The sequence below is a fragment of the Oncorhynchus kisutch genome, linkage group LG17 (assembly GCF_002021735.2).
Source record: "Oncorhynchus kisutch isolate 150728-3 linkage group LG17, Okis_V2, whole genome shotgun sequence".
NCBI lineage: Eukaryota > Metazoa > Chordata > Actinopteri > Salmoniformes > Salmonidae > Oncorhynchus > Oncorhynchus kisutch.
The window spans coordinates 22,010,644-22,037,838 of record NC_034190.2 but is presented as its reverse complement, the minus strand read 5'-3'; the positions used below and the strand labels follow the sequence as shown (position 1 = coordinate 22,037,838).

The following is a 27,195-nucleotide window of genomic DNA, read 5'->3' as shown; positions in this document are numbered from 1 at the left end:
CAGATAACAAATGAGTAGTGTACTCTGTCCACGAGATTACAAAACTGTAGTTTAATCGAGGTATTGAAATGTAATTGATCATGTACAATAACATTATTACACAGAAACATTCATAAAGGTTGATTTTTACAGTAAATTTTACTTCACAACAGAGAACCAGAACTGCGTCATAATATATTAGTCAAATACCTGAGTTGGGCTTGAAGTCGTCTAAACGGTGGAGGTGTCAGAATACCCACAAAACCCAAACCGGGAATTGGTTTCAATCATATTTCCACCATTCATTTTTTCCATAGGGGATTTTAGAGACACTTAAAATAAGGGCTGTGTTTCGTGCAGGCTTACCGTGGCGTGACGTTTTGATAACCATGTAAATCTCTCCTGGCCAAATTGATTTGTCAATATATTCCACTCAGATACGAAAATGCAGATTACAAATCCCTACAAGCTCCTGCATTTTATCCCTAGCTGACACCTTTGCTAACAGGTATTGTGCCATTAAAAACGTGCACAAGACAGTTCACAGAATGTCAATTTAGTCATTACTACATTTAGCTAACATTAGATAGTTAATCCCTTAGATTCTTATCATTGCCTCGATTAGCCAGTCTCGTCCAGATCATCATGACATTTGTAGTTCTTTATGACACCAACATTAGCAACTAATTATCATTTCATTTTGGGGGGGGTAAATTCAAGAAAATATATTGATAAAAGTCACCTTGTCCGAAAGAGATTTAGACGGTTATCAAAACATTACGTCAAATATCAAATCAAATCAAATTTTATTTGTCACATACCCATGGTTAGCAGATGTTAATGCGAGTGTAGCGAAATGCTTGTGCTTCTAGTTCCGACAATGCAGTAATAACCAACAAGTAATCTAGCTAACAATTCCAAAACTACTACCTTATAGACACAAGTGTAAGGGGATAAAGAATATAAAGAATACGTCAGGGTAGATCTACACGAAACAAAGCCATTATTTTAAGTGTTTCTAAAATCTAAATCCCTATGGGAAAAATAAATGGTGGAAAAACGATTGGAACCATTTCCTTGTTTGACAGCTAGGTTATCGCTATTATGACTTATACTGTGGAATAGTCCAAAAAGTACCAACTCCAAGCTATATTAAGTGCAGCTCAAATACTCTTAAATTGTTTACTTGACATATGACACAAGTTTTTAGATGACACATTTTATACAGCAGTTTTAACATAACATGATTAAGAAGTAATGTCTTTGTTAACTAACACACTGTCATATGCATTTCCTCCCCCTAGTTTCCTCTTTCTAGTTCCTTATTATTGTGGAATTCAACCGTGATCGTTTGGGCATTTATAAACCACTAGCTAGGCTTGAGGAAGTATTAGCTGACCCTATCCTAATTTAAAACAATAGCCCTACACTGCCCTAACTGAAATGTATTTGATTGATCTGGGTCTCTAAAACTAGCCCTACAGGTAGGCTAAAAGTATACCTATACGTATCCTACTGTAGGCAACAAAACCCAACACATACTACCAGCAGCACTACCTTTTATATGTACAGATTCTAGTGGGAAGTGTAGTGTGTGTGTGTTATTCTGGGCGATCAGCCAGGTTAGTTCTGATAGGTAGTGTAGTATCCATCCAGTGGTTGGGGTTCAGGATCATGGAATTCCAAACAGATGCTTCTTCCTCTGTTGAATCCATCCAACACACTGCCACTCCATAGCTCAGACCTGTAACACACACCTTATTACAATGTCATCTGTGCATACACAGTGCGTATCTATCTGTGTGTATCTCACCTGTCCCACGGCTGAGTCGGACCCCTCCCAGCAGGTGTGTTTTTAACCCTTCACGGTGCCAGACAGTCAGCTCGGCACAGGCCTCTCTCAGGTCAGCAGGCTGGAACCCGTCATACACCATGGTGTGGTTGTAGGTCGGACTGACCGACCGCTTAACCACGCGTGTCTTCTGACCGCTCGACCGGCTGGTGTCCGGCAGCACGTAACTTGGATTAAAGTCAAAGTAGGGTTAAAGAACAGTTATTATACATGTTCCACTATACTGTAAACACAGTCTTATCCCACTAACTCTAGACCCCCGTTCCACAAATCCAGACCTTGAGAACGGCCACCCTGCGGGTTTTCTTTCAACTCCTGACCTCTGAGCTCTAACCCACCTCTTGATGAAGGAGTCAACGACACCCCCTTTGGTGGAGAGAAGACCCTGCGCTTCCCGCAGCCAGATGTGTAGCTCCCCTGTTAGAGGTAGACCTCCACCTACACAGTATACGTTCAGAGTAAGTTCAGACAGAGAGAGTGAGTGAGTAGAGAGAGAGAAGGAGAGAAAGTGCTGGGTGTGTGTGACGAGCATAGTGAGCTCAGTTTACCCTCGGACCCTGCTGGGATGAACTTGATAGAGAGCAGGATGTTGCCTCGACTACTGATAGACTCTGGACTACACTGGACCTGAGAGAGAGAGAACAGAAAAAGAGGAGAGCGGGAATTTGAAGAGAAGAGAGATTAGGTTAGAAGGGTTACATAAGAGATCGTTGAAATTCTCAGCACCTTCTATTCTCCTGGCCAGTTAAGACCACATACAATTTAAGACTTACTGCATGCTGTGGTGTGTGTGTGTGTGTGTATACCAGCTCTTACCCGTGGCTGTAGCTGGTACCAGTCAGAGCATGTATGTTTCCAGTCCCAGTGAGCCAGCTCTAGCTCTACCTCTCCTAGGAACAGGTTTCTGCCCAGTGGGGCAGCGTGCCACACAGACAGGTTCAGAGTCCTGCCACGCACCTCTGACACACTGATTTTATACTGAAACAAACACAATTATACTGAGAGACACAAGTGGTTCATACATTCACAAGTACATCAGACAAGACAGACAGAAGACAGACCGGCAAGTAGACAGAGAGGTAACAAACAAGACAGATGCTGAGGTAAAGGAATCGAGAAAGAGTGTGTGCTCTCACTTTCAGTGTCTGGTCAAAGACTGGGCTGAGAGTCTTTTTCTTCACTGATGTTTTCTTCTTACTGTGAGATGACTTATCAGGCAGGAGATATGCCTTCACATACCTACAACACACGCACACACGCACACACACACTTCTTAACACAAAACAAGTGCTTCTCAAAGGGATAGTTCACATTAATGATGCCTGTAAGCATCCTCGAAACAGCAACCCTAGTTTACTTACGGGTCGGAGTGGTTCTTGCGTGCGGCGGCCAGGTCTTCACAGCGACACACTCTGATCTGCAGCTCCTCCCTCTGAGTGTCATAGTCCAATGAGAATAGGACACGTCCTTTCACCTCCACTGCTCCGAACTCCCCCGAACTGAACAGACTCATCATACTGCCACTCAACTACATACACACACACATACACACGTGTTTTGTATGTATGCATGTACAGTTGAAGTTTGAAGTTGACATACACTTATGTAACAGTACAGCTGACTAGCTAGCCGTTTCAAATCCGTTACACTTAGGTTGGAGTCTTTAAAACTAGTTTTTCAACCACTCCACAAATGTCTTGTTAACAAACTATAGATTTGGCAAGAGATTAACGTAATTTAGTGCGAAAAGTGCAAATCAATCCCAGAACAACAGCAAAGGATCTTGTGAAGATCCTGGAGGAAACAGGTACAAAAGTATCTATATCCACAGTAAAACGAGTCCTATATATTGACATAACCTGAAAGGCCGTTCAGCAAGTAAGAAGCCACTGCTCCAAAACCTCCATAAAAAAGACACACTACAGTTTGCATCTGCACATGGGGACAAAGGTTGTACTTTTTTGAGAAATGTTCTCTGGTCTGATGAAACAAAAACAGAACTGTTTGGCCATAATGACCATCGTTATGTTTAGAGGAAAAGGGGGAGGCTTGCAAGCCGAAGAACACCATCCCAACCATAAAGTACGGGAGTGGCAGCATCATGTTGTGGGGGTGCTTTGCTGCAGGAGCGACTGGTGCACTTCACAAAATAGATGGCTTCATGAGGAAGAAAAATTATATGGATATAATGAGGCAACATCTGAAGACATCGGTCAGGAAGGTAAAGCTTGGTCGCAAATGGGTCTTCCAAATGAACAATGACCCCAAGCATACTTCCAAAGTTGTGGAAAAATGGCTTAAGGACAACAAAGTCAATGTATTGGAGTGGCCATCGCAACGCCCGGACCTCAATCCCATAGAAAATTTATGGGCAGAACTGAAAAAGCGTGTGTGAGCAAGGAGGCCTACAAACCTGACTCAGTTACACCAGCTCTGTCAGGAGTATTGGGCCAAAATTCACCCAACTTATTTTGGGAAGCTTGTGGAAGGCTACCCGAAACATTTGACCGAAGTGAAACAATTTAAAGGCAATGCAACCAAATAATAATTGAGTGTATGTAAACTTCTGACCCACTGGGAATGTGATGAAAGAAATAAAAGCTTAAATAAATCATTCTCTCTACTATTATTCTGACATTTCACATTCTTAAAATAAAGTGGTGACCCTAACTGACCTAAGAAGGGAATTTTTACAAGGATCAAATGTTAGGAATTGTGAAAAACTGAGTTTAAATGTATTTGGCTAATGTGTATGTAAACTTCCGACTTCAATTGTATGTATGTATGTGGCTCACTGTGTAGTTAGACTGTAGACTGCTGACTGAGCTCCCAGGCCTTAGAGGTGTCGGATCAGCATCTGTCACACCACTGGACACCGAGTTTGTGTCCTCCGAGTCCTACACACACACACACACACACACACACACACACACACAGTCAGCATGTTTCTAGAACAGAAAGAGGCAATAGTAGGATAAAACATTATCCCCAAACAAGGAGTGAGTGTCTGTAGACTGTACCTGCAGTGTTCCCTCCCCTGTCTCCTCTCTGTGTACATTCCTCCTGCTGTAATATTCTGGAAGGCGCAGACAAAAACACATTAATCAGACAGAATGAGAGAGGGAGAGTGCGGTGGAGGAGGGCGAGAGAAATTAACAGGGGGAGGGGGTGAAGAGAGAGACAGGGAGGAATGTGTACCTGAAGATGAGATGCTGTTGCTGTCCTGGAGACTCTGGAAGGGAAGAGAGAGGAGAGAGATTACCTCTCCACAACTAGACAGACAATCCTCCTCCTCCTACACACACACACGACTAACCTGTGTGTTTGGGCTCCTGGTTCTGGGTGTAGGTGTGAGACGATTTTGACTCCTGTAACTGAAATTTTAAAACAAAAACGATATACATTAAAACTGTACATACAAGTACTTCTTCAACCATACATGCACTTCTTTAAGCATTATCTTTACATATCTGACATTTTTGTTTGAATGTCCACACTCAGTTCTACATGTGAATCATATCAGATTTGCACATTCACACTGATGTAGCCTCTCAAATAGCAGATGCAATGCTCATGTTTCTTGAAAATGTTGGATGGTTGTCATGGTAATGGATGTGGTATGACTCAGAACTCAAAAGATCAGATTCTACATGCTTTTTGCTGTTTACACATTGGGGAAAAGATCAGATACTGTATGTATCACATATTTGAATACATCAGAATTGGGGTGGATGTGTGAAAACACATAAACACACAAACATACAGTTGAAGTCGGAAGTTTACATACACCTGAGCCAAATACATTCAAACTCAGTTTTTCACAATTTCTGACATTTAATCCAGAATAATAGTAGAGAGAATTATTTATTTCATAACATTCCCAGTGGGTCAGAAGTTTACATACACTCAATTGCATTTAAAATGTTTTTACGCCTTCCACAAGCTTCCCACAATAATTTGGGTGAATTTTGGCCCATTGCTCCTGACAGAGCTGGTGTAACTGAGTCAGGTTTGTAGGCCTCCTTGCTTTCAAATGCTTTTTCTATGCGATTGAGGTCAGGGTGTTGCGATGGCCACTCCAATACTTTGACTTTGTTGTCCTTAAGCCATTTTGCCACAACTTTGGAAGTATGCTTGGGGTCATTGTTCATTTGGAAGACCCATTTGCGACCAAGCTTTAACATCCTGACTGATGTCTTGAGATGCTTCATTATATCCATATAATTTTTCTTCCTCATGAAGCCATCTATTTTGTGAAGTGCACTAGTCCCTCCTGCAGCAAAGCACCCCCACAACATGATGCTGCCACTCCCGTGTTTCACTGTTGGGATGTTCTTCGGCTTGCAAGCCTTCCCCTTTTCCTCCAAACATAGCGATGGTCATTATGGCCAAACAGTTCTATTTTTGTTTCATCAGACCAGAGGACATTTCTCAAAAAAAGTTGATCTTTGTCCCCATGTGCAGTTGCAAACCGTAGTCTGGCTTTTTTATGGTAGTGGCTTCTTCCTTGCTGAGCAGCCTTTCAGATTATGTAAATATATAGGACTCGTTTTACTGTGGATATAGATAATGTTATACCTGTTTCCTCCAGCATCTTCACAAGATCCTTTGCTGTTGTTCTGGGATTAATTTGCACTTTTTGCACTAGAGTATGTTCATCTCTAGGAGACAGAACGCATCTCCTTCCTGAGCGGTATGACGGGTGCGTGGTCCCATGGTGTTTATACTTGCGTACTATTGTTTGTACAGATGAACGTGGTACCTTCAGGCATTTGGAAATTGCTCCCAACCAGACTTGTGGAGGTCTACAATGTTTTTTCTGAGGTTTTGGCTGAATTCTTTTGATTTTCCCATGATGTCAAGCAAAGAGGCACTGAGTTTGAAGGCACACCTCCAATTGACTCAAATGATGTCAATTAGCATATAAGAAGCATAATTTTCTGGAATTTTCCAAGCTTTTTAAAGGCACTGTCAATTTAGTGTATGTAAACTTCTGATCCACTGGAATTGTGATACAATGAATTTTAAGTGAAATAATCTGTCTGTAAACAATTGTTGGAAAAATTACTTGTGTCATGCACAAAGTAGACGTCCTAACCAACTTGCCAAAACTATAGTTTGTTAACAAGAAATTTGTGGAGTGGTTGAAAAATGAGTTTTAAATGACTCCAACCTAAGTGTATGCAAACTTCAACTGTACATATAACAGCACAATCCAACCCCTCTTTATTATAAATGCCTTTACCTTCTCTTGTCATCCTCGTCTTTCTTGTCATTTATCTGACAAGTTGGGTCTTTGTTGTTAGTGGGAGGAGCATCTTCTGTCTGCCCGTTAAACACCCCACTCAGAGGCAAATCTGTCAATCAATAAATTAATCAATCTATACCAGATGTCCTGCTACTTGGTTATTATTGGTGTGTGTGTGTAGTCTGACCTGTTCTTGGCTTCCTGCGTCGTATAGAGGCCTGTACGATGTCAACGCCGTTCTTCGTGTCTCGGTGGCGTTTGCTTCTCTCCTCATTAAACCACGCCCCTGACAGTGACCTCAAACGCACTGGGTCTGCCTCTTTCTGCTGCAGGGCCCTGAGGGTTAAACATCATGTTCACTATATTTAAGCAATAAAGCCCAAGGGGGTGTGGTATATGGCCAATATACCACGGCTAAGGGCTATTCTCAGTCAAGACGCAACGTGAAGAGCCTGGATAAATCCCTTAGCGGTGGTTATTGCTATTATAAACTGGTTACCAACATAATTAGAGTAGTAAAAAATAATTGTTTTTTCATACCCGTGGTATATGGTCTGAAACACCACAGCTGTCAGCCAAACAGCATTCAGGGCTCGAACCACCCATTTATTATAATATCATTTATAATACAGCTTATTAATGAGGGTTACTTGCAATGACAGTCAGATGTGGTTGTTTTCACAACCAAACTTAGTTGAATGCACTGACTGAGTCATCTTAGACAAATGGGTCTGATAAATGACTAAAATGTCAAATAAAACAATGAATCAAGTGCTGGGCAAAATAAAAAGATTACACCCACACTGGCCCTCTGTGGATAACATTAACAGCCCCTGGGTTTGACAGACCTCTATATTTGGAAAAACGTCACTCAATCAATCAGTCAACTTGATGCCCATAAGGGACCTAAAGGGTTAAATAATAATCACCTCTGACCTTAAACGACCATCATCACGGGAACGCAGCTCAGAGTCCCTTAGCAACACTTCCAAGATGGAAGACTGCTCTGCCTCTGACAGGTGACTCAGGTCCAACAACTCCCCTTCTACCTCCATCACCCTGAGAGCGAGAGAGCGAGAGGGAGATTACATTGTAAAATACAGTACTACTAGTATGACAGAATGCCGGACTCAGGGATCGGTTTACTACGTTTATCAGTTGGCACTTCCTCCTAAAATGAGGTTATTGTAGAATCTCTATAGTGTGTTTGTACTGTATGGTCTGACAGCATGTAAACGGTGGTCTCACCTGGGCGATTCGTGCATGCGCTCAGAGCTTCCGTGTGTTTTTTTAGGTTTGTTTTGCAATCAGGATACAAAGCGCAACATCCGCGGAGCGCGAGATTTCCACAGTACAACACTTCCCCAACAGCCTGTTTTAACTTGTTAGTAAAAAGTATGTTAGGCACCTGTGACCTCGGTACACACCTTCTAAAAGCAAACATGCAGAATACACATGAAACAAACAGCGCAAGAGAAGGCTACCTGTCCCAACTTGCTCTTAAACTGGAATGAAACTGGTAAAAAGTTTCCAAACACGCTGGGGAAAAAATACAAATAACAGTTCATACTTACATCAATGATGCCCAGTGTTGGTGGATATTTTCTCCGGGAGAAGTTTGGTGTCTGAAAAGTCCAAGCGGTGTGGTGGAACTTGGCGAGGTTGACGCGACACGGTAGACTGCTGAATAAACGCGAACACGCCTTCTCTTTCAGGCAGGATGCAAAACACGAACTGGAGCTAAAAATAAATAACATCAGATAAACCTGTAGGCTGTTAGAGTGTTATACGAAGTTTACAACACATTCATATAATGGGATGTTGTAGACACGTAGCCTATACATATGCTTACTCGTATCTTGCTCTTTATTTACGCGAAATCGGCGTAGGCTTAATAATAAACAATAATCGGATCCGACAGGAGCAGTTTGTGTGAGCCGGTTAATTTGCTTAGTTGCATTTGCATAAGAAAAACACAGTGTCTCAACTGTGGTGGTCACAACACTCTGTGGTGGTCACAACACTCTATTCATAATATTTGAATAAACATATTTGAATAAACATAGTAAAAGTTTAATTAGTTGCGGAAAGGAGAGGGAAATTGAAGAGGGTGGTAGAGACAAAGCTGATGAGGCTTGCTGTGTGTATATTTTTTGGTACATCATGATAAGTGTTATCAGACAGTATTGTGCTGTGTTTGATGAAAAGGTGTGTGTGTGTGTGTGTATGTGTGTGTGAAAGAGAAAGAGAGAAATAGTTGTATTTGATAGAGGTTAGAACATTTCATTCAGAGATATCTGGCCATATGGCTAGGTGGGGTACTTTACAGTAGCTGCCCCACCTTTTAAACACACATAGGTAAGCCTACACAGTCTCAAACACACAGAGAAATCGATACACTTACACAGTCTCACACAAACACAGCTACACCAGTACAGAACAGTGTGTACTGACAGTCTTTGTTGTTTAAAGAGAGAGTGTGTGAGTGTGTTTCAGAATGAGAGGGAGAGAGACTGTTTGTGTGTGTCTGTGTGTGTGTGTGTGTGTGTGTGTGTGTGTGTGTGTGTGTGTGTGTGTGTGTGTGTGTGTGTGTGTGTGTGTGTGTGTGTGTGTGTGTGCGTGCGTGCGTGCGTGCGTGCGTGCGTGCGTGCGTGCGTGCGTGCGTGCGTGTGTGTGTGTGACTCCACCACCAAGCCTTTTGTCAGTGTGTGTGTTTGTATGTGTGATTTTGAGAGAGAGAGAGAGTCCAGCATTCAGTCCTTTGTCAGTAGAACTGGAGGACAGCCAGTTTGTTTGTGGGATTTCAGTTCACTGAGTTGGGAGGTTTTATAACCAATCAGTCCAGAAATTACATTCTGTCTGAACAACCCAAAACAGCCCCAACCAGCCATCCAATCAACCAACCAGCCAAACAGCCAACCAGCCAGCCAATCAGCCAGCCAGCCAACCAACCACCCACTGATCAACCAACCAGTCAACCAACCAATAGCACCAGGACTGGGTCATGTTCAGTGGGCACTAAACGGGACAAAGTGTTTTGAAATGGAATGAAACAGGGAGGTACCAACTGGACTTTCTAATTTTTGTCCAACTGAACCTGGCAACTGTTCTCCGATCCAGGCTCTGTTCCCTCTACTATCCTCATGTTGAGGCACACAGACACACCCAGCTCTACTAGCCTCATGTTGAGGAACCCAGACACACCCAGCTCAATGTCACTTCATATCCGTATCATCACATCTAAACACACACACACTCCTTTTTAACTCACTCTCTCTCCCTCTTTATTTCACTCTCTCACACACACACACACACACACACACTCACATAAACCTATTATTTTGCATGATCTTTATTTTCATAAACAACACAACAACAGAACAGATCCCAGATCCCTCCCTCCTGAACGCAGCTCAAGCCAAACCAGTTCAACAACACAAATTAATGAACATGTTTAAACAAGATTGAAAATCATTACACATTCACATAACTACAACCTTCTAAGACAATACTATTTGCCAACTGTAAATTCAGAAGGCATTTAGGCCAACTGACAGGAAAAAGGGAATACACACACACACACACACACACACACATGGGCACACACACACATGGGCACACACACACACACACACACACGTGGGCACACACACACATGGGCACACACACACATGGGCACACACACACACACAAACAGGAGTTACACAACATAATGGACGGTCAGTCAAACAAACAAAATGACCGACAGGTGCACATCTGGGACACACAAAAAAGTATAACACGCACTGGAGTATGGTAGATTGACGTCATGCAAAGCATCGTGACAGCATGGTGAGTCACAGCTCCCCCTCATCCCTCCCTCCTTCATCTTTCACTGTCCTCCTCTTCTCTCTCTCCTCTCCTCTAGGCTGGCTGCTCTCTGTGGAGGGGAGAGAGAGAGAAAGAGAGACAGAGATTATTGTTCAGCCTATTATATTACTTCAGCTCTCTAGATGTCACTGTGATGCAAACACACACACACACTCTCTCTCTCTCAATTTTTAAATTTCAATTTAAGGGCTTTATTGGTATGGGAAACATATGTTAACATTGCCAAAGCAAGTGAATGAGATAATAAACAAAAGTGAAATGAACAATACAAATTAACAGTAAACATTACACTCCAAAAGAATAAAGATATTTCAAATGTTATATTATGTGCAAATAGTTAAAGTACAAAAGGTAAAATAAATAAACATAAATATGGGTTGTATTTACAATGGTGTTGTTCTTCACTGGTTGCCATTTCAAATCAAATCAAATTTTATTTGTCACATACACATAGGTAAGCAGATGTTAATGTGAGTGTAGCGAAATGCTTATGCTTCTAGTTCCAACCATGCAGTAATATCTAACAAGTAATCTAGGAATTTCACAACAACTACCTTATACACACAAGTGTAAAGGAATTAATAAGAATATGTACATAAAAATATATGGATGAGCGATGGCCAAACGGCATAGGCAAGATGCAGTAAATGGTATAGAGTACAGTATATACAGTGGGGCAAAAAAGTATTTAGTCAGCCACCAATTGTGCAAGTTCTCCCACTTAAAAAGATGAGAGAGGCCTGTAGTTTTCATCATAGGTACACTTCAACTATGACAGACAAAATGAGAAAAAAATCCAGAAAATCACATTGTAGGATTTTTAATGAATTTATTTGCAAATTATGGTGGAAAATAAGTATTTGGTCACCTACAAACAAGCAAGATTTCTGGCTCTTACAGACCTGTAACTTCTTCTTTAAGAGGCTCCTCTGTCCTCCACTCGTTACTTGTATTAATGGTACCTGTTTGAACTTGTTATCAGTATAAAAGACACATGTCCACAACCTCAAACAGTCACACTCCAAACTCCACTATGGCCAAGACCAAAGAGCTGTCAAAGGACACCAGAAACTAAATTGTAGACCTGCACCAGGCTGGGAAGACTGCATCTGCAATAGGTAAGCAGCTTGGTTTGAAGAAATCAACTGTGGGAGCAATTATTAGGAAATGGAAGACATACAAGACCACTGATAATCTCCCTCGATCTGGGGCTCCATGCAAGATCTTACCCCGTGGGGTCAAAATGATCACAAGAACGGTGAGCAAAAATCACAGAACCACACGGGGGGACCTAGTGAATGACCTGCAGAGAGCTGGGACCAAAGTAACAAAGCCTACCATCAGTAACACACTACGCCGCCAGGGACTCAAATCCTGCAGTGCCAGACGTGTCCCCCTGCTTAAGCCAGTACATGTCCAGGCCCGTCTGAAGTTTGCTAGAGAGCATTTGGATGATCCAGAAGAAGATTGGGAGAATGTCATATGGTCAGATGAAACCAAAATAGAAGGTGGAAACATCATGCTTTGGGGCTGTTATTCTGCAAAGGGACCAGGACGACTGATCCGTGTAAAGGAAAGAATGAATGGGGCCATGTATTGTGAGATTTTGAGTGAAAACCTCCTTCCATCAGCAAGGGCATTGAAGATGAAACGTGGCTGGGTATTTCAGCATGACAATGAACCCAAACACACCGCCCGAGCAACGAAGGAGTGGCTTCGTAAGAAGCATTTCAAGGTCCTGGAGTGGCCTATCCAGTCTCCAGATCTCAACCCCATAGAAAATCTTTGGAGGGAGTTGAAAGTCCGTGTTGCCCAGCAACAGCCCCAAAACATCACTGCTCTAGAGGAGATCTGCATGGAGGAATGGGCCAAAATACCAGCAACAGTGTGTGAAAACCTTGTGAAGACTTACAGAAAACATTTGACCTCTGTCATTGCCAACAAAGGGTATATAACAAAGTATTGAGATAAACTTTTGTTATTGACCAAATACTTATTTTCCACCATAATTTGCAAATAAATTCATAAAAAATCCTACAATGTGATTTTCTGGATTTTTTTTCTCATTTTGTCTGTCATAGTTGAAGTGTACCTATGATGAAAATTACAGGCCTCTCTCATCTTTTTAAGTGGGAGAACTTGCACAATTGGTGGCTGACTAAATACTAAATACTTTGCCCCACTGTACATATGAGATGAGTGATGTAGGGTATGTAAACATTATATAAGTGGCATTGTTTAAATTGGCTAGTGATACATTTATTCCATCCAATTTTTAATTATTAAAGTGGCTAGAGATGAGTCAGTATTTTGGCAGTAGCCACTCAACGTTAGTGATGGCTGTTTAACAGTCTGATGGCCTTGAGATAGAAGCTGTTTTTTAGTCTCTCGGTCCCAGCTTTGATGCACCTGTACTGACCTCGCCTTCTGGATGATAGCGGGGTGAACAGGCAGTGGCTCGGGTGGTTGTTGTCCTTGATGATCTTTTTGGCCTTCCTGTGACATCGGGTGGTGTAGGTGTCCTGGAGGGCAGGTAGTTTGCCCCCGGTGATGCGTTGTGCAGACCTCACTATCCTCTGGAGAGCCTTACGGTTGTGGGTGGAGCAGTTGCCGCACCAGGCGGTGATACAGCCCGACAGGATGCTCTTGATTGTGCATCTGTAAAAGTTTGTTTGTGTTTTTGGTGACAAGCCGAATTTCTTCAGCCTCCTGAGGTTGAAGAGGCACTGCTGCGCCTTCTTCACCACGCTGTCTGTGTGGGTGGACCATTTCAGTTTGTCCGTGATGTGTACGCCGAGGAACTTAAAACTTTCCGCCTTCTCCACTACTGTGTCGTCGATGTGGATAGGGGGCTGCTCCCTCTGCTGTTTCCTGAAGTCCACGATCATCTCCTTTGTTTTGTTGACATTGAGTGTGAGGTTATTTTCCTGACAACACACTCCGAGGGCTCTCACCTCCTCCCTGTAGGCCGTCTCGTCGTTGTTGGTAATCAAGCCTACCACTGCAGTGTCGTCTGCAAACTTGATGATTGAGTTGGAGGCGTGCATGGCCACGCAGTCATGGGTGAACAAAGAGTACAGGAGAGGGCTGAGAACGCACCCTTGTGGGCCCCAGTGTTGAGGATCAGCAGGGTGGAGATGTTGTTCCTACCCTCACCACCTGGGGACGGCCCGTCAGGAAGTCCAGGACCCAGTTGCACAGGGCGGGGTCGAGACCCAGGGTCTCGAGCATAATGATGAGTTTGGAGTGTACTATGGTGTTAAATGCTGAGCTGTAGTCAATGAACAGCATTCTTACATAGGTATTCCTCTTGTCCAGATGGGTTAGGACAGTGTGCAGTGTGATTGTGATTGCGTCGTCTGTGGACCTATTGGGGCGGTAAGAAAATTGGAGTGGGTCTAGGGTGTCAGGTAGGGTGGAGGTGATATGGTCGTTGACTAGTCTCTCAAAGCACTTCATGATGACGGAAGTGAGTGCTACGGGGCAATAGTCATTTAGCTCAGTTACCTTAGCTTTCTTGCGAACAGGAACAATGGTGGCCCTCTTGAAGAATGTGGGAACAGCAGACTGGGATAAGGATTGATTGAATATGTCCGTAAACATACCAGCCAGCTGGTCTGCACATGCTCTGAGGACGAAGCTAGGGATGCCGTCTGGGCCGGCAGCCTTGCGAGGGTCAACACGTTTAAATGTTTTACTCACGTTGGCTGCAGTGACGGAGAGCCCACAGGTTTTGGTAGCGGGCCGTGTCGTTGGCACTGAATTGTCCTCAAAGCGAGCAAGTAAATTGTTTAGTTTGTCTGGGAGCAAGACATCGTGGTCCGCGACGGGGCTGGTTTTCTTTTTGTAGTCCGTGATTGACTGTAGACCCTGCCACATACAGTGCCTTGCGAAAGTATTCGGCCCCCTTGAACTTTGCGACCTTTTGCCACATTTCAGGTTTCAAACATAAAGATATAAAACTGTATTTTTTTGTGAAGAATCAACAACAAGTGGGACACAATCATGAAGTGGAACGACATTTATTGGATATTTCAAACTTTTTTAACAAATCAAAAACTGAAAAATTGGGCGTGCAAAAGGGCAATGGGTTCTATAACTGATTAAAGTATTTTTTAGCCAGATCATAATCTGTATGTCGAATTTTATGTGTCAGGTGTGCTCCCTCTCCAGCCTCTAGGTCACCAGGCTGCTCGTTATGGTGCACACTTGTCACCATTGTTACGCGCACCTGGACTCCATCACTTCCCTGATTACCTTCCCTATATATGTCACTCCCTTTGGTTCCTTCCCCAGGCATTATTGTTTCTGTTTCTGTGCGTTGTTCGTGTTTCTTATTTTGTATTATGTTGTGTTTATTTATTAAAACACTCACTCCCTGAACTTGCTTCCCGACTCTCAGCAAACAACGTTACAAAATAACGTCTCACCTAAGGGAAGCATCAGGGAGTGTTTTTTTTTTCAGCGGGAATGACGTAGGGTCCGGGAACCGCTACAGGCTCTCATGCCTCAGACAGATCGCCAGGCTCCCCTGCTTCCACCGGCTCATCAGGCTCTCATGCTTCAGCCGGTTTGCCATGCTCCCCTGCCTCAGCCGGTCTGTCAGGTTCCCTCGCATCAGCAGTGGTGACCGGTCCGCTCCTGATCCTCAGGATCATCCCTTTGGTTGGCGTCCTGTGGCTGGAGCCGAACGCGCCGGGGAGGGGGTACCATCACGTATGCTCTCTCTCCAGGGCTCTAGGTCGCCATTCTCCCGCATCTCAGCCGGACTGACAGGTTTCCCACGCCTCAGCAGAGGTGACTGGTCCGCTTCTGATCCCCGGGATCGTCATGTCTGTGCGTTGTTCGTGTTTCTTATTTTGTTGTGTTGTGTTTGTTATGTTGTGTTTATTAAAACACTCACTCCCTGAACTTGCTTCTCAACTCTCAGCGCACAATGTTACATTATGTTCCTTTTGATGGCATAGAACACCCTTCTTGCCTTGTCTCTCAGCTCATTCACAGCTTTGTGGAATTTACCTGTGGCACTGATGTTAAGGCAGAGGTATGTGTAGTTTTTTGTGTGCTCTAGGGCAATAGTGTCTAGATGGAATTTATATTTGTGGTCCTGGCAACTGGACCTTTTTTGGAACACCATTATTTTTCTCTTACTGAGATTTACTGTCAGGGCCCAGGTTTGACAGAATTTGTGCAGAAGCATCTAGGTGCTGCTCTAGGCTCTCCTTGGTTGGGGACAGAAGCACCAGATCATCAGCAAACAGTAGACATTTGACTTCAGATTCTAGTAGGGTGAGGTCGGGTGCTGCAGACTGTTCTAGTGCCCTCGCCAATTTGTTGATATATGTTGAAGAGGGTTGGACTTAAGCTGCATCCCTGTCTCACCCCACGGCCCTGTGGAAATAACTTTGAACCTCTCTGGGATATTCGGGGCGGTAGCGTCCCACACCGCCAACAGCCAGTGAAAGTGCAGGGCGCCAAATTCAGAACAACAAAAATCTCATAATTAAAATTCCTCAAGCATACAAGTATTTTACAACATTTAAAGATAAAATTCTCGTTGACATCTAGTGGAAACCTTAGTAAGTGCAACATGGCCAATATCCCACTGTATCTTCGATAGGCTGTTAGTTGAAAACCTACAAATCTTAGATTTCCCACATCCTGGTTGGATTTTTCTCAGGTTTTCGCCTGCCATACGAGTTCTGTTGTACTCACAGACATTATTCAAACAGTTTTAGAAACTTCAAAGTGTTTTCTATCCGAATATACTAATTATATGCATATTCTAGTAGCAGGCATTATATGCATATTCTGAGTAGCAGGTAGTTTACTCTGGGCACCTTATTCAGTCAAGCTACTCAACACTGCCCCCCAGTCACCAAGAAGTTAACCGCACACTTGTTGTTTGTGTAGATGGATTTTATCATTTCGTATGTGTCATGACTCTCTCTCCTTGGTGAGGATCCAAAGGACCCATCAGCTTGGCAAATGTTTGAGGATAGCCCCCTCCCCTCCAACAGGAGAGGAGGGGGGTGGGGGGTTGGCCTGTTTTATTACTTAAATACCTTGCAGACACTTTCCCTTTGGCTCTGCAGTATGGGAAGACCGAAAATACAAAGGACCCATCAGCTTGGCAAATGTTTGAGGATAGCCCCCTCCCCTCCAACAGGAGAGGAGGGGGGTGGGGGGTTGGCCTGTTTTATTACTTAAATACCTTGCAGACACTTTCCCTTTGGCTCTGCAGTATGGGAAGACCGAAAATACTTTGTTAGACAGAGAGACTTTGCCGCCAAAATTTTACCATCAAACAATGGACACTGGGACAATATATTTCAACATCCGAATGATGAGAGATGGAATATGGAAAATGAATATTTTGTGATGTCATTAAAATGATCAGCAAGACCTTATAACAGAAATATTGTAACATTAAGAGCTTTCACACTGTATATGTCAGATTTACAGCTACATGTTGTAGAAATTATATGATTAAATATGAAACTATTTTTGAAAAGATAGAACTTTGATTTTAGCCTTCTAAATGAGATAATGACTTTTCATATAAACATAGGCCCAGTCAGTAACCACGCCCACGTGAGCACAGACATTGCGTCGGCATGTTGGAATGCCCCTAAGATCAGAGTGCTTAAAAGGACTTGCTAACAAAATTTATATTAGACCAAAACATGCCGGGTTGCTGTGATCCTAGCTGTACCCTGAATAATCAACCATTGAGACCAGAGAATGTGAGGCCATGGTCCACACGTTGAAACGTTTAGAACTTTGTACACTAGACTGAAACATGCACCGTCTGCAGCCGTGCATGTAAAGTAGTCTAGGACATTTTGACCAAAGACAAGAGAGAAGAAGGGGCGGCAGATAGCCTAGTGGTTAGAACGTTGGGACAGTAACAGAAAGGTTGCTAGATTGAATCCCCGAGCTGACAAGGTAAAAACCTATCGTTCTGCCCCTGAACAAGGCAGTTAACCCACTGTTCCCTGGTAGACCGTCATTGTAATTAAGAATTTGCTCTAAACAGACTTGCCTTGTTAAATAAATAGATCCCTCAGAACACTGTGTGTGGTACATCTGAAGTACCTATTCTAATGAACACTGTGTGTGGTACATCTGAAGTACCTATTCTAATGAACACTCCAGAAGAAAAGAAGTCTACAACTAAGAAGGACATTGTAACCTATGGTGGAAAACCAGAGACTTACATCAAACCACTTCCCATAGATGGATCAAGTGGTGACGACAGAGAAAGACATCTACACGTAAATATATATTGCATTTCTGTGGTTGTTAGTGTGCTGGTATTCTGTATTCTGGTTACAGTGAGCACAGTTTCCATATGTATGATAAGTTGACTCTTTGTCCCTCCCTTTCCATTGCATAACCAAACGGTCATGCTTTTGTTAGTCGACTAGGGACCTGTTTTCATTGTATGTGTGTTTACGTATTTGGTGTGATGATTTAGTTGATAAATAATTAAGCCAATTTGTGTATCGCTGATTCATCACTTAGGTTAGAGTTCGTGCAGATTTCCAAGGTTTATGCGACATTCAGAATGTGACTGATGAGGTAATAATTCATATTTGTCTATAATTGATGTAAGAGAAATTTAGATAATCTTTAGAGTTTAATTCAGGAGATAGTAACTCGGTAAACAACTGTTCCCGTGGTGCTCCAAATTCCGAATGAGTTAATTGTTACATGATTAATTTAATTGAGTAATAAGTAAACGTAGTAGGTAAATATTCGGTAAATAGCAGTCATCACATTAATGATAGTCACATCACCTTTTTTTCCAAACACCACTTTCCATCAATTTGTATAGCAGACCCTCATGCCAAATTTAGTCAAAAGTTTTTTTGAAATCAACAAAGCATGAGAAGACTTTGTCTTTGTTTTGTTTTGTTTTGTTTGTTTGTCAATTAGGGTGTGCATGGTGAATACGTGGTCTGTCATATGGTAATTTGGTAAAAAGACAATTTGACATTTGCTCAGTGCATTGTTTTCACTGAGGAAATGTACGAGTCTGCTGTTATTGATAATGCAGATGATTTTCCCAAGGTTGCCGTTGACGGATATCCCATGGTAGTTATTGGGGTCAAATTTGTCTCCAATTTTGTGGATTGGGGTGATCAGTCCTTGCTTCCAAATACTAGGGAAGATGCCAGAGCTAAGGATGATGTTAAAGACTTTAAGTATAGCCAATTGAAATTTGTGGTATGTATATTTCATCATTTCATTGAGGATACTATCAACACCACAGGCCTTTTTGGGTTGGAGGGTTTGCATTTTGTGTTGTAGTTCATTCAAAGTCATTGGAGAATCCAGTGACTTCTGGTAGTCTTTAATAGTTGATTCTATGATTTGTATTTGATCATGTATATTTTTTTACTGTTTGTTCTTTGTTATTGAGCCAAAAAGATTGGAGAAGTGGTTTATCAATACATCTCCGTTTTGGACAGATAACTCTTCATGTTGTTGTTTGTTTAGTGTTTTCCAATTTTCCCAGAAGTGGTTAGATTCTATGGATTCTTAAATTACAATGAGATGATTTCTGACGTGCTGTTCCTTCTTTTTCTGTAGTGTATTTCTGTATTGTTTTAGTGATTCACCATAGTGAAGGTGTAGGCTCAGGTTTTCTGGGTCTCTGTTTTTGGTTGGATAGTTTTCTCAATTTCTTTCTTAGGTTTTTGCATTCTTCATCAAACCATTTGTCATTGTTGTTAATTTTCTTCGGGTTTTCTGTTTGACATTTTTAGATTTGATAGTGAAGCTGAGGTCAAATGTACTGTTTAGGTTTTCTACTGTCAAGTTTACAACTTCAGTATTACAATGGAAAGTTTTGCCCAGGAAGTTGTCTAAAAGGGATTGAATTTGCCTAATTGTCTCTTGCTCTCTCTCTCTCTCTCACACACACACACACACACACACACACACACACACACACACACACACACACACACACACACACACACACACACACACACACACACACACACACACACACATACACACACACACACACACACACTCACATGGGGTCGTAGGTGGTATCTTTCTTGAGGAAGCGCATGGCGAAGAATCCCCCAGCCTGTACACACAACACCAGGATGATGCCTCCTATGAAACTGGACATGTCAAAGCTGGCCTGGGAGAACTCTGATGGCTCTGGAGGAGACTCATCTGACAGGCAGAGATATATGGGGAGGGGGGGAGAGAAGGAGAGATATGGGAAGAGAGAGAGGGGGAGAGGGATGAGTAATAATAGAGAGATCAATAAGGGATGGATAAAGTGATGGAATGTTGAGTTTAATATCACCTGAGTCCCCTTCACCTTCTTCCGCTATCTCCATGACTAAAAACACATAAGGAAATGTAATCAATGTTATTTTTATTTAGCGAATAGTTTTTACTCACATTGTCTATTTTGTGTGTGTGTGTGTGCGTGTGTGTGTGTGTGTTACTCACCTGTGCACATGGCTGGGTCGTTTGTCACATTACAGTTCTGAGAATCACCCTGATCTGATACACACCCAGTATCATTACCTACGAGAGAGAGGAGGGATGGTGTGTGTGTGTAGGTCAGATCCTGACACACTGAATAATTTAATCATCTGGTAAAGACCTGGAGGGTTGTCTTACCTGTGTGTGTGTGTGTGTGTGTGTGTGTGTGTGTGTGTGTGTGTGTGTGTGTGTGTGTGTGTGTGTGTGTGTGTGTGTGTGTGTGTGTGTGTGTGTGTGTCTCACTGTTCCCGCAGACCCTCCAGACACAGCCAGTCAGATTTAAGGTGGAGTCTCCGACACACAGGTCACATGACTCAGCCTGGGAGCAGTCTATTGGAGGCAACAGTTGTCAATCAATCAGCCAGTGCAGAATAACACACATAAACACACTCAGGGCGGACCTCTGCTTTCCTCATAACAGGAATCAATGAATCATTCAAGATAAATTGAACTTTAGTCACAAAATATTTTGTCGCAAATGGTTTTTTCTCATCCAACAAATACAACCAATAGTAGATGGGGAGGGGAACACAGAAAAAGACTAAATGAGCTAAAACCTAGGATTCACTTAAATCCTAGGCATTGAGCTACACTCATTGAGCTAAACCCTAGGCATCGAGCTAAACCCTAGGAATTGAGCTAAACCCTAGGCTTTGAGATCAACCCTGGGTATTGGGCTAAACCCGAGGCATTGGGCTAAACCCAAGTCATTGAGCTAAACCCTAGGCATTGAGCTAAACCCTAGGCATTGAGCTAAACCCTCGGCATTGAGCTAAACCCTAGGGATTGAGCTAAACTCGTTGAGCAAAACCTCAGGTATTGGGCTAAACCCAATATATTGAGCTAAACCCTAGGCATTGAGCAAAACTCTAGACATTGAGCTAAACCCTAAGGATTGAGTTCAAACCTAGGTGTTGAGCTAAACACTAGGTATTGAGCTAAACCCTAGGCATTGAGCTAAACTCATTGAGATAAACCCTAGGCAATGAGCTAAACTCTTGGCATTGAGCTAAACCCTAGGATTTGAGCTAATCCCTAATCATTGAGCTAAACCTTAGGCATTGAGCTAAACCCTAGACATTGAGCTAAACCCCAGGAGTTGAGATAAACCCAAGGCATTGAGCTAAACCCAAGACATTGAGCTAAACCCGAGACATTGAGCTAAACCCTAGGCATTGAGCTAAACCCTAGGCATCGACCTAAACCCTGGGCATTGGGCTAAGCCCTAGGCTTTGAGCTAAACCCTAGGCATTGAGCTAAACCATAGGCATTGAGCTAAACCCATGGCATTGAGCTAAACCCAAAGCATTGAAATAAACCCTAGTGATTGAGCTAAACACTAGGCATTGAGCTAAACCCTAGGGTCTGAGCAAAACCCTAGGAATTTAGCTGTACCCTAGGCATTGAGCTATACCCTAGGAATTGAGCTAAACTCATTGAGCTAAACTTATTGAGCTAAACCCTGGGGATTGAGCTAAAACCTAGGTGTTGAGCTAAACCCAAGGTATTAAGCTAAACCCTTGGCATTGAGCTAAATCCCAGGAATTGAACTAATCCCTAATCATTGAGCTAAACCCGAGGCATTGAGCGAAACCCTAGACATTGAGCTAAACCCCAGGAGTTGAGCTAAACCCTAGGCATTGAGCTAAACCCTAGGTATTGAGCTAAACCCTAGGTATTGAGCTAAACCCTAGCCATTGAGCTAAAACCTATGCATTGAGCTAAAACCTAGGTGTTGAGCTAAACCCAGGGCATTAGCTAGACATTAATCATTGCGATAAACCTGTAGGCTTTGAGCTAAACCCTAGGCATTGGGCTAACCCTATGCATTGAGCTAAACCCAGGGAATTGAGCTAAACTCATTGAGCTAAACTCTAGATATTGAGCTAAAACCTAGGTATTGAGCTAAACCCTAGGCATTGAGCTAAACCCAAGGCATTGAGCTAAACTCATTCAGCTAAACTCTAGATATTGAGCTAAATCATAGGTATTTAGCTAAACCCTAGGCATTGAGCTCAACCCTAGGCATTGAGAAAAACTTATTGAGCTAAACCTTACCTATTGAGCTAAACCCTAGATACTGAGCTGAAACCTATGCATTGAGCTAAAAACCTAGGTGTTGAGCTAAACCCAGGGCATTAGCTAGACATTAATCATTGAGATAAACCTGTAGGCTTTGAGCTAAACCCTAGGCATTGGGCTAACCCTATGCATTGAGCTAAACCCTAAGCTTTGAGCTAAACCCAGGGAATTGAGCTAAACTCATTGAGCTAAACTCTAGATATTGAGCTAAAACCTAGGTATTGAGCTAAACCCTAGGTATTGAGCTAAACCCAAGGCATTGAGCTAAACTCATTCAGCTAAACTCTAGATATTGAGCTAAATCATAGGTATTTAGCTAAACCCTAGGCATTGAGCTCAACCCTAGGTATTGAGAAAACTTATTGAGCTAAACCTTACCTATTGAGCTAAACCCTGGATACTGAGCTGAAACCTAGACATTGAGCTAAACCCCAGGAGTTGAGCTAAACCCTAGGCATTGAGCTAAACCCTAGGTATTGAGCTAAACCCTAGGTATTGAGCTAAACCCTAGCCATTGAGCTAAAACCTATTCATTGAGCTAAAACCTAGGTATTGAGCTAAACCCAGGGCATTAGCTAGACATTAATCATTGAGATAAACCTGTAGGCTTTGAGCTAAACCCTAGGCATTGGGCTAACCTTATGCATTGAGCTAAACCCAGGGAATTGAGCTAAACTCATTGAGCTAAACTCTAGATATTGAGCTAAAACCTAGGTATTGAGCTAAACCCTAGGCATTGAGCTAAACCCAAGGCATTGAGCTAAACTCATTCAGCTAAACTCTAGGTAGTGAGCTAAATCCTAGGTATTTAGCTAAACCCTAGGCATTGAGCTCAACCCTAGGCATTGAGAAAAACTTATTGAGCTAAACCTTACCTATTGAGCTAAACCCTAGATACTGAGCTGAAACCTATGCATTGAGCTAAAAACCTAGGTGTTGAGCTAAACCCAGGGCATTAGCTAGACATTAATCATTGAGATAAACCTGTAGGCTTTGAGCTAAACCCTAGGCATTGGGCTAACCCTATGCATTGAGCTAAACCCTACGCTTTGAGCTAAACCCAGGGAATTGAGCTAAACTCATTGAGCTAAACTCTAGATATTGAGCTAAAACCTAGGTATTGAGCTAAACCCTAGGCATTGAGCTAAACCCAAGGCATTGAGCTAAACTCATTCAGCTAAACTCTAGATATTGAGCTAAATCATAGGTATTTAGCTAAACCCTAGGCATTGAGCTCAACCCTAGGCATTGAGAAAACGTATTGAGCTAAACCTTACCTATTGAGCTAAACCCTAGATACTGAGCTGAAACCTATGCATTGAGCTATACCCTAGGTATTGAGCTAAATTCCTTAAGCTAAACCCTATGCATTGAGCAAAACCCCAAGTATCAACATAAACCCTAGGAATTGAGCTAAACCCTAGGCATTGATCTAAACACTAGGCATTAGGCTAAAATCAATGAGCTAAACCCTAGCTATTGAGCTAAACCCTGGGCATTGAGCTAAACCGTAGGCATTGAGCAATAGCCTAGGCATTGAGCTTAAGCCTAGGCATTAACCTAAATCCTAGGAATTGAGCTAAAATCATTAGGCTAAAATTATTGAGCTAAACCCTAGATAGTGAGCTAAACCCTAGGCATTGAACTAAACCCTAGGGATTTAGCTCAACTCTGGTCATTGAGCTTATCCTAGGTATTTGGCTAAAACCTAAGTGTTGAAAAAAAACCTAGTTATTGAACAAAAGCCTAGGAACTGAGCTAAAAAGTCAGATTTTGAGCTAAACCCTAGATATTGAGATAAACCCTAGGCATTGAGCTAAACGAATTGAGCAAAACCCTAGGCATTGAGCTTAAGCCTAGGCATTGAACTAAACCATAGGCATTGCGCTAAACCCTATAAATTGAGCAAAAACCTGGGAATTTAGCTAATCCCCAGGCATTGAGGTTAAGCATTGAGCTAAACCCTAGGTATTGAGCTAACCCTGGGCGTTTAGCTAAACCATAGGTATTGAGCTAAACCCTATGCATTGAGCTAAACCCTTGGTATTGAGCTAAAACCAAGGTGTTAAAAAAATCCCTAGATATTGAGCTAACCCTAGGAATTGAGCTAAACGTATTGATCTAAACCCATGTCATTAAGCTAACCCCTAGATATTGAGCTAAACCCTGGGCATTGAGCTCAACCCTAGGCATTGAGCTAAACCCTAGGCATTGAGCTAAACTAATTGAGCTAAACCCTAGGCATTGAGCTTAACTCATTGAGCTAAACCCTAGGCAATGAGCTAAACCCAAGGCAATGAGCTAAACCCTTGGAATTGAGCTAAACCCTAGGGATTTAGCTAATCCCTAGGCATTGATCTAAAACCCAGGCATTGAGCTATACCTTAGGCATTGAGCTACACCCTAGACATTGAGCTATACCCTAGGCATTCACCTAAAACCTAGGCATTGAGCTATACCTTAGGCATTGAGCTATACCCTAGGCATTAAGCTACTCTCATTTAGCTAAACCCTTGGCAATGATCTAAACCCTAGGCATTGACCTAAACCCTAATCATTGAGCTAAACCTATGGGATTTGAGCTAAACCCTAGGTTCTGAGCTAAACCCTAGGCTTTGAGCTAAACTCTATGCATTGAGCTAAAACCCCAGGTATTGAGGTAAACTCATTGAACTAAACCCTAGGCATTGAGCTAAACCTTAGGCTTTAAGCTAATCCCCAAGTATCGACCAAAACCCTAGGAACTGAGCTACACCCTAGGCATTGAGCTAAACCCTAGGCAATGAGCTAAACTCAGGAAGGAAGTTCAAAGGGTGACAGACCACAAACACACACACAAACATGCTCACATACCTACCTGAAGAGTCCGACTGACAATGAGAGGTGATAACCACTGAAAGGACCAGCAACGCTGCACCGAGGGCCTTTAGCTCTAACCCTCGCATCCTGACCACTACAGACCAGTTCAGACTAGTACAGACCAGCAAAGACCAGTACAGACAGGTAAAGACCACAGACTAGTCAGAGAAAAACAAAAAATAGCTTCAGTTCCTCAGGTGGCTTCAAGATGTCAACAGGGATCATAAGGTTCTTAAAGGTTCCAGAAGGTTCCAGAATGTTTCAGAACATTCCAAATGTAAGATTAAGTACTTTCATTCAGTTGGTTGTAGATCCCTTGCAGAGGCTTTAGAAAAGATTAAATGAAGAGGAGAGGAGTTATCTGCATTTGGGAAAGAGAGAGACAGGAACCGGTGTAATTCGACCCTAGTATACTTGGTTACCTAGCCATCCCCCTCCCCTTCTCCACCACCCTGAAACCCACACCACTGAGACAGATTGACACCTTTTTACCTCAGAGCCCCAGGACACACACACAAAAGCATGCTCACAAGCACGCACACAGGCACACAAGCACACACACTCATATGCCCGCACACACACACACAGGAATGTGCACACACGCACACAGGTGTGTGTGCCCACACACGCTGATTATCATTCCGACACAGATATTACAGGTACTGTATAGACACTGTCACACAAGGACATGTGTATTTTGTCAAATGCGTATTTATGTGGTGTATATATGCAATGTGTTGTTAATTCCTGTCTATACATTGCTTTCTAACTCTATAATTAACATGTTGATTGACACACACACATTGCAATGAATAATGCTTTAAGTCAATAAACACTTGTCACCTTCACCTCATACCAAACCCATGCCTTCTCCATCACACACTCCTCCCACACACACAACCCAACCTCCTCTCCTCCTCTCCCTTCTCCTCCTCTCCATCCTCTCCCTCCTCTCACACATTGATTTGAGCTGGAGCGTCAAAGAGGTGTGTATGGGTGTGTGTGTATGAGGAGAGGCAGTATGTGTGCTTGTTAGATAACCAAGGAATTTCCGCAGTCATATGAGCACGAGCTTGAGCTTCCCGTTAACAGCTAATAAATCCCACCTGAGAGCAGTCAGACGGTAAGGAACAGATCTTACTGCCTGTCTCCTCTCTATCTATCCCATCTAGGTGTTAAAAGGTAGTGTAACAGAGGTGGTTCGGGGAACCACATATACTTAATTAGGAGGTTAATCACGCCTGAAACCTGAACACTTGCGTAAGCTCCCCTTGTTGCTGCCTAGGCTTTAGCTCATCGGGTTACTGTGGTGCAACACGCTGAAGTACACTGAACAAAAATGTAAAAGTGTTGGTCTCATGTTTCATGAGCTGAAATAAAAGAGCTGTTGCCAGATAATTTAATGTTTATTTCTCTACCATAAGCCACCTCCAACATCATTGTAGAGATTTTGGCAGTAGTTCCATCCGGCCTCACAACTGCAGACCACGTGTAACCAGTCCAGCCAGGACCTCCACATCCGGCTTCTTCACCTGCGGGATCGTCTGAGACCAGCCACCCGGACAGCTGATGAAACTGTGGATTTGCATAACCAAATCATTTCTGCACAAACTGTCAGAAACCATCTCAGAGAAGCTCATCTGCGTGCTCGTCGTCCTCACCAGGGTCTTGACCTGACAGCAGTTTGGCGTCGTAACTGACTTCAGTGGGCAAATGCTCACCTTCGATGGCCACTGGCACGCTGGAGAAGTGTGCTCTTCACGGATGAACCTCATTTTCAACTGTG

At 42.8% G+C, this 27,195-nt stretch overlaps 2 protein-coding genes across 4 annotated transcripts; both read right to left on the bottom strand.

Moving 5' to 3' along the window:
• Positions 1-29: 29 nt before the first annotated feature.
• Positions 30-8,778, bottom strand: sytl1 (synaptotagmin-like 1). Of its 3 annotated transcripts, XM_020505240.2 has the most exons (16): positions 8,654-8,778; positions 8,328-8,460; positions 8,016-8,138; positions 7,267-7,415; positions 7,077-7,188; positions 5,148-5,205; positions 5,030-5,063; positions 4,852-4,907; positions 4,627-4,728; positions 3,193-3,359; positions 2,968-3,070; positions 2,648-2,809; positions 2,380-2,458; positions 2,170-2,269; positions 1,793-1,998; positions 30-1,723 (listed from the first exon to the last, which is right to left on the bottom strand). In XM_020505240.2, the coding sequence occupies exons 2-16, from the start codon at positions 8,342-8,344 to the stop codon at positions 1,581-1,583; spliced, it is 1,611 nt and encodes a 536-aa protein (XP_020360829.1). In that variant the 5' UTR covers positions 8,345-8,460; positions 8,654-8,778; the 3' UTR covers positions 30-1,580. The 3 variants fall into 3 exon arrangements, with proteins under 3 accessions (XP_020360829.1, XP_031649145.1, XP_031649143.1); XM_031793285.1 differs by lacking the exon at positions 8,328-8,460 and having other exon boundaries at positions 8,654-8,775; XM_031793283.1 differs by lacking the exon at positions 8,654-8,778 and having other exon boundaries at positions 8,328-8,624.
• Positions 8,779-10,415: 1,637 nt separating this feature from the next.
• cd164l2 (CD164 sialomucin-like 2) lies at positions 10,416-26,949 on the bottom strand. Its single transcript, XM_031793282.1, has 6 exons — positions 25,408-26,949; positions 20,712-20,798; positions 20,433-20,510; positions 20,284-20,319; positions 20,000-20,147; positions 10,416-10,998 (listed from the first exon to the last, which is right to left on the bottom strand). The coding sequence occupies exons 1-6, from the start codon at positions 25,493-25,495 to the stop codon at positions 10,983-10,985; spliced, it is 453 nt and encodes a 150-aa protein (XP_031649142.1). The 5' UTR covers positions 25,496-26,949; the 3' UTR covers positions 10,416-10,982.
• Between the last annotated feature and the right edge of the window lie 246 nt (positions 26,950-27,195).